Source organism: Podarcis pityusensis, assembly GCF_964106645.2.
Source record: "Podarcis pityusensis genome assembly, chromosome: 6".
In the NCBI taxonomy this organism is placed as follows: Eukaryota; Metazoa; Chordata; class Lepidosauria; order Squamata; family Lacertidae; genus Podarcis; species Podarcis pityusensis.
In genome coordinates this window covers 869,277-882,304 of record NC_138030.1, presented here as the reverse complement: position 1 = coordinate 882,304, position 13,028 = coordinate 869,277, and the positions used below count along the sequence as shown (strand labels likewise).

The 13,028-nt window shown below is 45.7% G+C and overlaps 1 protein-coding gene across 1 annotated transcript in view; it reads right to left on the bottom strand.

The window, feature by feature from the left end:
• Positions 1 to 1,274: 1,274 nt before the first annotated feature.
• LOC308480213 (uncharacterized protein) overlaps positions 1,275 to 13,028 on the bottom strand; it is a 29,217-nt gene continuing 17,463 nt past the window's right edge. Inside the window, exons 2-5 of the mRNA XM_081011662.1 lie at positions 6,043 to 6,177; positions 3,940 to 4,074; positions 2,353 to 2,487; positions 1,275 to 1,434 (exon numbers count right to left, since the gene is read on the bottom strand). Of these exons, the coding sequence (XP_080867788.1) occupies positions 1,430 to 1,434; positions 2,353 to 2,487; positions 3,940 to 4,074; positions 6,043 to 6,177 (410 nt within the window). The 3' untranslated portion in view covers positions 1,275 to 1,429. The remainder of the gene's footprint in view (positions 1,435 to 2,352; positions 2,488 to 3,939; positions 4,075 to 6,042; positions 6,178 to 13,028) is intronic.

Below are 13,028 nucleotides of genomic sequence, written 5' to 3'. Positions count from 1 at the left end.
AGAGCAACTGAACAACAAAGGAACAGGAAACCAGTAAACATCACATCTGTCTTCTGTGCGACTTCCAACAGTCTGGAATGTGTGGAATGCAAAACAGAGTCTTGTGACTCCAAAGCACTGCACAGTGGCAAACAGAAACTCACAAGACCTTGGCCCCAACTCCCAACTTCCTCCTGCCTTCACAAACTGAAAAATTCACAAATCGAATGCCTGGTCAGACATGACCCTTGCCCGTATCATGGCAGGTTCCCCATCGCACACACAGTTTTTTTATTTTAAGTGTAAAGCAGCTCTGGGAATTGTGGGGAATGTCCATTGGAGGCATCAGGGGGAACCAGGTGATCAGCAGCTTGTCTTGCAGAAACAACCCCCTACCCACCCTGAGTTCAAACGGCTATGAAATGCCCAAACCGCCAAAGCTGCTATGAGAATGGCAAAAACCAGAGGGCTAGAGCCCATTTTCCAAGTGGGAAAATCCAACCTGGACCCGAATACAGCAACCGATTATGCCATAGCAAGGTCTAGCAGAGCAACAAGTGACAACAATATATTATTATTATTATTATTATTATTAATTTATTTGTACCCTGCCCATCCGGCTGGGCTTCCCCAGCCACTCTGGGCGGCTTCCAACAAAGATCAAAAATACATTAAAATATCAAGGGAGGGAGGGTGGGAGAGCCAAGGAAACATGGCTGTAGTGCAAGCCACAGGCTTTCATTATATACCAGAAGGGTAGGGTGATCCCGCCCCTGGGGGCACTTGCCTACTCACAATTCGCTGATTAGATGAGTGGGCAGGACCAATTACCTGGGCAGCAAGCTCAGCCCAGAGGCTTCCTTTACTGCCTGGGAAACAATACCTGGTTCTTCCCCTGTCAAATCACGGCACTGGAGTACTTAAAGAATGCAAATGTGAAGTCATAAATATATATATATATGTAACTTGTCCCTAAGATCAGCCCCTGGACTTTAATTGGACATGTCATGCTATTTATTTTTTTTAAAAAAAGAACCAGGGGGGAATCTGGGAAATTACGGATTGATTACCTTAACATGTGTTTCAGAGCATTATTAAAGATAGAATGAGCAAGCCTATAGAAGAACAAGCTTGGTGGAGCAGAACCAGCATGGCTTCTCCAAAGGTAAGTCCTTCCAGATGAACCAGTTTCCCCGGAGACCAGCAGGCCATCCCATTTACACACTGCTATACATTCACAGCAGACCAGTAACCTCTCCTTTGTCTCCCCAGTAACTTGATGGCGGAGACCAAGGTTCATGGGAAACTCATATCATTTTTATTGGGTGAGCCTAGGGTTTCAGGCCACTGTACAGTCTTCTACTCCCAAGGAAGCCAGAGAGAAGTCGGCTGCGGTGCCTGTTCAAGGTGAGGAGTCTCACGGAGGGGCTCATCCACTCTGCAGTCCAAGTTACCCTAGGACAGAAGAGAAAGCGTCAGAAGAGCCTGGCAGCAGGATCAGACCAGTGACCCATCTGGCCCAGCATGCTGCTCTCAAAGCAGTCAGATGTCCCCAAGAACCTCTGGATAGGCTGCCTCTGGAGGCCCCAGAAGAACCTAAGAGCCCCTAGATCAGGCCAGTGGCACATTTAGTAAAGCATCCATTGTCTAACCCTCTTCCAAAGCCATCCAAGTTAGTGGCCATCATTACTTATTCGGGGAACGAATGCCATAGTTTAACAATGCAGGTCACTCATCCCAGATGCCTGTTGGTTGCTAATCAGCCATGGAAACTATCAACACAAAATCATTGTGCTGTATTGTGCGGCGGATTATAACCAAGCGATTGTGGACACAGGCACGAGCTTTATCAGCACTCTAATTAGCCGTTCTTCCCAGGCCACCTGGTGCTCATCATCACCGTTAGCTCGTCTCCCCAGCTGTCATTTAAAGAATTTAAATAAAACAACAAGCCGCTGGCCCTTGCGGAAGCCAAGAGAGGTGGCAAGGTGTGCAGCTGCTATACCATCTAACTCAGCGGTTCCTAAACTGGGCTCCACGGAGCACTTGGTGCCCCGTGAAGCATCTCCAAGGGCTCCGCAAAGAGACAGGAAATAAAAATAAATAAATATGTGCCTATGGCATCAGGGAGGCAACTGTGCTCCATAAAAAATTTCTCTCCTGAGAAGTGCTCCACGACTCAAAACCTTTGGGAATCGCTGATCTAATCATTTGGTGGAGAAAAATCATTTCCACTTTCCATCCTCCTTACCCAACGAGAGGAGTTGCCTCTCCCTTCTAACACATCAAGCTCCTGGCCTAACTCCTCCCGCCGCAGTTCTTCTGGGGGCCTTGCTGTGAGTGACTGGCTTGGCACCCGCTGGCTTCTCTTACCTTTAATGGCTCTCATGCATTGGTGGCCACAGCCATTGCTGCAACACTTCTCCTGAGGTGAGCAAGAGGCATCACCCTTACAGAGTTCCGCGCAGACCCCAGGTCCAGTGGGCCGGGGACACCGTCCAGGATGCACTGGAAGAGAAAAAGGTGACTCCCATACTGGGATGCTCTACTGGGGATTTGGTTTTCAACGGGTAGCAAGCAGTGGAATGAAAATGGAAACTCCACACAGCACTTTGAAAGAATGCTGTATCTTGATATAGAATAAAAAGGCAAGGTTGTCATCAGGCAGCACTTTGCTTGGCTGCCAACAGGTCATGCTGTGAACTACAGTGTGATAACTTCTGAGAGCTGCTGGGCCATGACAGCAGTGCTGGCAAACGAGATGGGGGGGGGGGCTGGAGGAAATAGATGCAGCTGGGCCAACAGCGCAAGCAGGACCTGCCGGAATGCTTCTAAGGATAGGGCAGTGGGGCCTAAGGGAAGTATGGGTGGTCTAGTGAGCTCTAGACAGGTAATGGTGAGGTGTCACGGTGTAGGTGTAAGGTTTGGTGAAATATCAGGGGAGGGCAGTTGGATAAGAGGATGGGGGGTTGGGTGGGGGCAAGTTGGTAAGTGAAGTGAACAGGGGTACAACCCCTGGGCCATCATCCATGGGGTGAGAATGAGAATTTGGACTTTGGAAGATTAAAATATAAAGGTATGGAATACTGTATGCATGATCGAGCTAACAAATGTTTTAAAGAGGGCAGACAAGGGATAATCTTTGTGGAGAAATGGAATGTTTCTATAATTTATTGGTGTAATAAGGTATGATAAAATTGTAGAGTTAGAAGGGACTCTAAAGGTCATCTAATCCAAAAATGAGCAATGCAGGAACCGCAAGAAGATTGAGTGGTATGGGGGTGGGGGCCTCGACGCAAGTGGTTGTGGACAGAAATAGAAGCCTGGCCTGCATTTTGCTCAGGGGGCTCTGTTCCCCGGTGGGCTGGATTCTATCCTGATTCTAACAATGCCCACTGGGGCCTATGTTCTCCTGTAACCCTGGCTCTCATTTAAAACAGGAGTGGGGGGCCTCCAGGTACCTCGGCCTCCCCATTTTTCCTGCCCACCTGCCCTGCCCTTGATGCCAAATCTAATGGGAGGTGCAGGGCAGGTGGAAGCAGACCTTTCCCAGCCGGTTGCCGTGGACGTGCTGCATGATTGACACGAGGCCCCAATCTGCCTGATGTCACTATGACAGTGGGATGATTGAGCAGGCGGTTTCTTCCACCCACAAGTCACCGTTGGCCCTTGGGATCATGGAGAGAGAAATACCTGGCCCATGCGGCCAAAAGGTTCTCTGACCTTTTTTTGAAAAGGAACTTTCTAGACCATGGAGAACCTGTGATAGGAGGCCAAATACGCCGCTGCTATACCAGCCAATCATTTGGTGAGAAACAAACCTCCCGCCTTCCATCACCCATGGCCAATGAGAGGACTCACTGCTCCCTTCCAACACGCCAAGCTGCTGGGTCTGAGTGTCTTCCTGCTACTGCTCTCCTGGAGAGAGCGATGGGCTTGGCACCTGCTGGCTTCTCTCACCTTCAACGACTCTTTTGCATGCAAATCCACAGCCAGTACTACAACACTTGCTCCTAGGGCCACAAGACTCATCACTCTGACAGGAGATTGCACATGTGCCAGGGCCTTTAATCGGAGGACACTGTCCAGGATGCACTGCAGGAGAGAAAGATGTCTCCCACACCACAATGCTGTGGAAGTTTTCTTTTCCACAAGCATTGTTGCCCGTGAGCTGAGCGTCCATCCCCCGGAATACAGATCTCAGGCCAGAACAAGCACAAGCCTATGTGAGAATCCAGGACAGCCCCACTCAGCCCCCCATCCCAAGATCTCATGGGGGTTCAGTATCTAGAGAGAGAGGACCCCGGACAGTGATGTCCAGTCGCAGTTATCTCGCTCTATAGGCCAAGGGAGACGGCATACAGCTTCCAGGTCATGCGGCCAGCATGACTAAGCCGCTTCTGGCGAAACCAGAGCAGCACTTGGAAACGCCGTTTACCTTCCCGCCGGAGTGGTACCTATTTATCTACTTGCACTTTGACGTGCTTTCGAACTGCTAGGTTGGCAGGAGCAGGGACCAAGCAACGGGAGCTCACCCCGTCGCGGGGATTCAAACCGCTGACCTTTCGATAAGCAAGCCCTAGGCTCTGTGGTTTAGACCACAGAGCCACCCGCATTCCCCGGTTCAGTATCTACTGGAAGGCTAATGCTGTGAGCCCTTCCACCTTCTGCTCAACCAGCTCCTATGGGAAGATGAAACCATCTATCACAAAGACACCAACACAGTCCTCAGTGGCCAGCCTAAGAGATGTGCTGGCACCCCTAAAATGTCAAAGAGCTCTGACCACCAAAAAGTTCCCCCTAATGTTGAGTCGGAATCTCCTTTCTGGCCATTTGAAAACCATTGCTTCAGGTCCCCACCTCTGGAGCAGCATCAAACAAACTTGCTCCATCTTCTATGAGACAGCCCTTTGGATATCAGAAGATGGCTATCAGGTCAACTGTGGGGCTTCTCTTCCCCAGGCTAAACATACCCAGGGGCTGGAAACCAAGCCTTGTGAGAAACAGTTGAGGGAGCTGGGTAGGTTTCGCCTGGAGAAGAGAAGACTGAGGGGTGACATGTGGACCATTCTCAAATATCTGGAGGGCCATCACATGGAAGTTGAAGGAAGCTGGTTTGCTGCTGCTGCTCCAGGTTCAAATGACAAGAGCCCAGCTTCGGCTTCGGCTGGGCAGGGTGGGATATAAATAATAAATAATAATAGTACCGTATTTTTCGCTCCATTGGACGCAGCTTTTCCCCTCCAAAAATTGAGGGGAAATGTGTGTGCGTCCCATGGAGCGAATGCAGGCTTGTTCCATAGCCGCGCACAACCCCTCCGGCAGGGAGAGGCTATACGGGGCTATGGCTTCTTTAGCTTCATGCAGCCTCTCCCGGGAGGGAGAGATTGCGTGGGGCTAAAGAGGAAGCCAAGGCAGTGAGTGGGATGGATCCCGCTCGCTGCCTTGGCTTGTTCCATAGCCGCGCGCAACCCCTCCGGCAGGGAGAGGTTGTGCGCAGCCTGTACGCTGCTCTTTGGGGCTGGGGGGGGAGATTTTTTTTTATTGATTTCCCCGTCTAAAAACTAGGTGCGCCCTATGGTCCGGTGCACCCTATGGTGCGAAAAATACGGGTAATTTATTATTATTATTATTATTATTGAAGTAAAAAATTCTTTCCTGTAGCACCTTAAAGACCAACTAAGTTAGTTCTTGGTATAAGCTTTCGTGTGCATGCACACTTCTTCAGAAGAAGAAGTGTGCATGCACACGAAAGCTTATACCAAGAACTAACTTAGTTGGTCTTTAAGGTGCTACAGGAAAGAATTTTTTACTTCGACTATGGCAGACCAACACGGCTACCCATCTGTAACTATTATTATTATTATTATTATTATTATTATTATTATTATTAAGAGCTTTCTGATGGTAAGAGGTATTCAACAATGGAACAGACTTCCCCAGAAAGTGGTGGACTTTAAGAAGGGTGGAGTCAGGTTGGAGCAGGTTCAGAGGAAGGCTGTGCAGATGGTCAACACCGCCCGAGGAGGAGGAAGCCTGGCTGGCCTGGGATTCTGCCCTTACCTTGTTGTCCAGCTGCAGACGGCAGCTCAACACAGATGGTGAGGAGGCCCATGAGGAAGAAGACGAGGAAGAGCCTGGCTTTCATGGTGCTGTTCCTGATGCAACTGGCAGAAGAGTCTGGATGCTGTGGCTGATCTGGGCCAAGATTTAAACCCTCGGTTAGAGAGAGGTGAGCACAGCCCTTGGTTGGGCAAGAGGAAACTTCAGCAACAACGGTGATAGTTGGTTTTCATCACCGGGATGGCATCAGAGTTACACTTGTGCAACAGAACTGCTTCCCCCTATGTGTGCAACCCACACCCTCCCCAAATTTGCCCAGAGATGTGGAGGATGCAATTCTCAGAGTAGGAGCAAGTGAGCATCTCCTCTTGCAAGGATAAAGAGTTTTTCCTAAAACCTGATGTTAAGGTAATAAACCTGCAAGGATAAACCTCTCCTTCATTGCACCCAAAGGCTCCTTGCTGAGCAGGGACTCTGTCCCTTTGTAGGTGAGTGGCCTCCAAAGTAGGTTGCAACAGCTCTACCTCTCTTTTAAATCAGAACCAGTGAAGGCGGCGAAGGTCCTGTGAGTGTCTGGAGGTGGTTGGAGGATGGATGGCAGCTAACAGATTGAGGTTGAATCCTGACAAGACAGAAGTACTGTTTTGGGGGGACAGGAGGCGGGCAGGTGTGGAGGACTCCCTGGCCCTGAATGGGGTAACTGTGCCCCTGAAGGATCAGGTACGCAGCCTGGGAGTCATTTTGGACTCACAGCTGTCCATGGAGGCGCAGGTCAATTCTGTGTCCAGGGCAGCTGTCCACCAGCTCCATCTGGTACTCAGGCTGAGACCCTACCTGCCGGTGGACTATCTGGCCAGAGTGGTGCATGCTCTAGTTATCTCCTGCTTGGACTACTGCAATGCGCTCTACGTGGGGCTACCTTTGAAGGTGACCCGGAAACTACAACTAATCCAGAATGCTGCAGCTAGACTGGTGACTGGGAGCAGCCACCAAGAGCACATAACACTGGTCCTGAAAGACCTTCATTGGCTCCCAGTATGTTTCCGAGCACAATTCAAAGTGTTGGTGCTGACCTTTAAAGCCCTAAACAGCCTCAAAGACCCAGTATACCTGAAGGAGCGTCTCCACCCCCATTGTTCTGCCCAAACACTGAGGTCCAGCTCCGAGGGCCTTCTGGAGGTTCCCTCCCCGCGAGAAGCCAAGTAACAGGGAACCAGGCAGAGGGCCTTCTCGGTGGTGGCACCCGCCCTGTGGAACACCCTCCCAACAGATGTTAAAGAGAAGAACAACTACCAGACTTTTAGAAGATATCTGAAGGCAGCCCTGTTTAGGGAAGTTTTTAATATTTAACAGACCACTGTATTTTAATATTTTGTTGGAAGCCACCCAGAGTGGCTGGGGAAACCCAGCCAGATGGGTGGGGTATAAAGAAATTGTTGTTGTTGTTGTTGTTGTTATCAACATGTTCCTTTTAAATGCCTAACTGGGGTAGGGAAAAGAGGGGAGCCTGCAAAACAAGCCCAGCCCCTTAGATGGGCCTTGTCACCCATGCAGATGCTGCCCCCAATCCCCTCTCCCTGACCTTCAGAGGTCCAGAAGTCATACAGGAATTCATGGGGTCTGGACTGGTGGTGGTGTTTCAGGAACTAGACCTTGTTTTGATGAAGATATTGACCCAATGTGCGGCACCTGTTGTAGGACCAGAATAATATGCACGTATTCACATAGAAAATAAAGCATTTTCTGATTAAATACAGGGGATATCAAGGAGGAACGCAAGACTATGAGGACACAGAACCGCAAGATGAATACATAATCGTGGCGAAAGCGACATAAGCAGAAGTTGAGCTTAGCACACAAGAGAATGCTTGAGCAAGATTTTTAAATGCAAAGTTGACACACACAGACTTTTCGGTAAGGGCACTTTGATGAATGTCTAAATAAGTAGCCCACACAGCGTATTGTGTTAGAAGAGCAAATTTCTTCAGCTGCTCTCTTCCTCTCTGGTTCTATCTTAGAAAAACTGCCATGCAGGACCCAGTCAACACGAGGGAGGGGCAGCATTGGGTGGGCTGCAGGTGTCCCACCCCTATGGCCAAGATTACAGGCACAATGTATGTGAAGAGGATTGGATGTTGTGGGTGCCACACCCCACCCTCAGCCAATCAGCACACGACACAACCCATGATGTCACCCCTCCCTCCCTGCAGTCATGCCTTAAATAATATTAATAATAATAACAATAATTTCATCATCATCTTTTATTTGTATCTCGTCCTCCCCGGCCAAAGCTGGGCTCAGGGTGGCTAACATCAAATATATAACATTGGTATAAAATCAAACAATAATTAAATGACCTCCTAAAAACAGGTCAGGGTCAAATTAAAATCTAATTAGATGGCTTTCCGCAGGATTAGGCTTGGGAACAGTAAATGTTCATCAGGCCCAACTGTTTATGCTGATCTAATATGGGCCTGTGAGAATGCTGGGAGGCCTCTTTCATACTAGTTCTTATACAAAAAGAAAATACCAATGGCTGCAGCTGGAAAAGCTGGAACGATGCACTAATTCAGCTAGACAATGATGGTCTGACTCTGCCAACAAACCATCCAGATTATTGCCAATTTAGCTAAAAGACATTTGTCAAATATATTGATAAAACAGCAACATCTGAATCTGAAACAGCAAGACAATTTCTACGTTCATCACAACATCCAGGTGTCACTGAGACAGAGCAAAAATTGGCAAATACATCCATGCCAAAGGTTAACTGAAGAGAATTTGCAACTCCTTAAGGCACCCGTATAAGAAGAGGAAGATAAGAAGAGGAAGCGAAAGATACCATCACCAACCTGAAAAACAATATGGATGGATTTATGGTTCGTTTTTTAAAACTCTGCTCTGCAACAATGACAGCACAATACACCGCAATGATATATATTTTTTTAAATGATATTTATTAAAGTTTCAAAGAAAAAATTACATAGGTAAAAAGAAAAGAAAAAGAAAAAGAAATAAAAAAGAAAAAAATACAAAATACAAAATACAGAAAAAAGATAGAAAACACTTAAAAGAAAAACACATCGATCTATCCATAACTTACATTTCATTTCCTTACTTCCCTGACTTCCTCACACCTCCCTTTTTTGTATTCCAGTTCTATTAGTTAATTCAGCAATTCCTTTCCCTCTTTGTTTTTGTCTTAATCCTTTAATTTAACATATTATAACTTTAGATTCTCATCTGTTAACAATCCATTTGTACATACACCTTTATAACATTGCTGCTAAGACCACTTAATTTCATTCTGACATCATTCTAACATTCATTAATTTTGCAATATTTCTGTAAATAGTCTTTAAATTTCTTCCAATCTTCCCTGGTCTCGGATTCTGCCAGTCATTTCCGCCAGTTCCATATAGTCCATCACCTTCATCTGCCATTCTTCCAGAGTGGGTAAATCTAGTGTCTTCCAATACTTTGCAATAAGTATTCTTGCTGCTGTTGTGGCATACATAAAGAAAATTCTGTCCTTCTTTGGCACCAATTGGCCGACCACGCCCAGGAGAAAAGCCTCTGGTTTCTTCAGGAAGGTATATTTAAATACCTTTTTCATTTCATTATAGATCATCTCCCAGAAAGCCTTAATCCTTGGGCAAGTCCACCAAAGGTGAAAAAATGTACCTTCAGTCTCTTTACATTTCCAACATTTATTATCGGGCAAGTGATAGATTTTTGCAAGCTTGACTGGTGTCATGTACCACCTGTATATCATTTTCATAATATTCTCTCTTAAGGCATTGCATGCCGTAAACTTCATACCTGTGGTCCATAACTGTTCCCAGTCAGCCATCATTATGTTATGTCCAATATCTTGTGCTCATTTAATCATAGCAGATTTCACCGTTTCATCCTGAGTATTCCATTTCAACAGCAAGTTATACATCTTTGACAAAATCTTTGTTTTGGGTTCTAACAGTTCTGTTTCTAGTTTTGATTTTTCCACCTGGAAGCCAATTTTCTTATCCAAATTGTATGCCTCCATTATCTGATAATAATGAAGCCAGTCTCGCACTTTGTTTTTTAGTTTCTCAAAGCTCTGCAATTTCAGTCTATCTCCGTCTTGTTCCAGAATTTCCCAATATTTCAGCCATTTGGCCTCCATATTGAGCTTTTTCAGAGCTTTCGCTTCCATCGGTGACAGCCACCTTGGGGTTTTATTTTCCAGTAGGTCTTTATATCTTATCCAGACATTAAACAATGCTTTCCTGACAATATGATTTTTAAATGCTTTATGTGCTTTGACCTTATCATACCACAAATATGCATGCCATCCAAATACATTGTCAAAACCTCGCAATGATAAACCATTCACTGCAACTGAAACGTCTTCTGGATACATAGTTGGGGGCAAGCGTATCGGTAATTCTAAGCCCAAATAACAACCTACATATTGAAGCACATGCGTGGAGGATGAGAAAACTCAAACACGATGCAGAGTTCCCAGGAAATAGACCAGAGGCAATTGTACTATTGTATTTTAATAATCTGTTGGAAGCCGCCCAGAGTTGCTGGGGAAACCCAGCCAGATGGGCGGGGTATAAATGAATTATTATTATTATTATTATTATTATTATTATTATTACTACTACTACTACTACTACTTTACTGCTACTGAAGGTAAATGAGCTTCATTGTCACAAATCCAATACATTCAGGATTGGCACAGTCCATAAAAAAAATCCAGTTGCAGTACTTACAATAAAACTTACAATGATTTATAATAAGACTAAACCTGAACACTATAGCACACCAGAACAGCGAGACAGAAAGAGAAAGCAAGTGAAGCCCAGGCTCCTTCTGGACTATAATCGTCAGCATGACGGTTTAAACAGAAATGGTTTAAACCAGCTGTCCTCAGCTTCCCAAGACATAACCCAAACAAGAACCTTCTGCTTGTTTCTCTCACGTGGAAAGAAAACTTTCCAGAACACTCTTGAACCAAGTTGAATAGGAAAGAACTCTACACATCAGATCAATACTTTCTGTACTAAGAAATGCCAACTGACACTCCCCCCCCCCCCATTTATTAGGTGCAGGAAGTATTGATATGTAAAAAACCTGTAAATACATTGCATGTACACCTTCCTTCTACAAGAATAAATCCTAACCTTTTCTCGCTAGACCTGCAATTCACCAGCAGAAGAAACACAGTCCTTACCAGATGCTTCTGTCACTAGCAGAAAAACATTCTGACTCCTAGGAAAAATACAACTTCAACTTTCTTAAACTAACTGTAGCCCCACACAAAACACTACCTATGAAACCTGACACAGTTAAGGAAAAATACAACTAACATAAGAGCTATGTTATGAACCTTACCTTACCTTATATCTCACTAATAGTTTATAGACTCTACTGAAATATGTAAACCAAGACTTGAAAACTTCACATATGTATGTGAAGAGGTGTGGATGTTCTACGTGCCACACGTCACCCTCAGCCAATCAGCATACGACACACCTCAATATGTCGCCCCTTCTTCATTCCCGCCCCCTCTCCAAACTCGTACCTCGACTTACATCTCACACGTGCCAATGGCTCTAGCTGGAAAAATACAGCAATGCGGAGAGACAGTGATGGCCTGAGTCTGGCAAGGAAGCACCCAGATTATTGCCAACTTAGCTAAAAGACAGTCATCAAATATACTGATAAAACAGCAACGTCTGAATCTGAAACTGCAAGACAATTGCAACATCCAGGTGTCACTGAGACAGAGCAAATATTTGCAAATACATCCATGCCAAAGGTTAACTGAAGTGAATTTGCAACTCCTTAAGGCACCCGTATAAAAGGGAAGATACAAAGAGGAAGCAAAAGATACCATCACTAACCTGAAAAACAATATGGATGGATTTATGGTTCGTTTTTTAAAACTCTACTCTGCAACAATGACATCACAATACACCGCAATGATAAACCATTCACTGCAACTGAAACGCCTTCTGGATACATAATTAGAGGCAAGTGTATCGCTAATTATAGGCCCAAATAATAACCCACATAAAACACAATCTGACTGATGAATTGCATAACTAAATCAAGATGCAAACAGGATGCTAAAAGTTAAAACAATTCCAAGATGCTTACTTTAAGACTAAACAGGTTTTTCTAAAAATAATATTAATAATCCGGCTTGACATTTGAAAAGTACATAACGTTCTAACCTGGGTCAACAGTGTGATGCAGCAGCAAAACAAACCAATGATATTCTGGGCTGCATCAACAGATGAAGAGAAGTAATTGTGCTACTCTACTCTGCTTTGGTCAGACCACCTGGAGTCCAGTGTCAAGTTCTGGACAGTTGGGTATGGAGAAGAGGAGACTGAGAGGAGATATGACACCCATCTTCAAATATCTCAAGGGCTGTCAGATAGAGAATGGAGCAAGCTTGTTTTCTCCTGCTCCAGAGCGTAGTGTTGCAAAAATCAACATTTGGGGCTGAATGAAAACTCATGCAGCAAATGAGGAAAACAAAGGGTTTTATTTTGCAAGCCACCCAAACAGGCACAGAGGAATATACATAATTGTTATCTCTTAAGGCACCACATTGGAGAACGTGAGTGGCGATGTGGTCTACACCACAGAGCCTAGGGCTTGCTGATAGGAAGGTCGGCGGTTCGAAGCTCCTGTTGCTCGGTCCCAGCTCCTGCCCACCTAGCAGTTCAGAAGCACATCAGTGCAAGTAGATAAATAGGTACCAGCGGGAAGGTAAACAGCGTTTCCGTGCGCTGCTCTGGTTTGCCAGAAGCGGCTTAGTCATGCTGGCCACATGACCCAGAAGCTGTCAAATGCCAGCTCCCTCAGCCTATAGAGCGAGATGAATGCCACAACGCCAGAGTTGTCTGCAACTGGACCTAACAGTCAGGGATACCTTTACCCTTAAGGCACTACATATTCATAGACTGACCCAATTGCAAGTTACA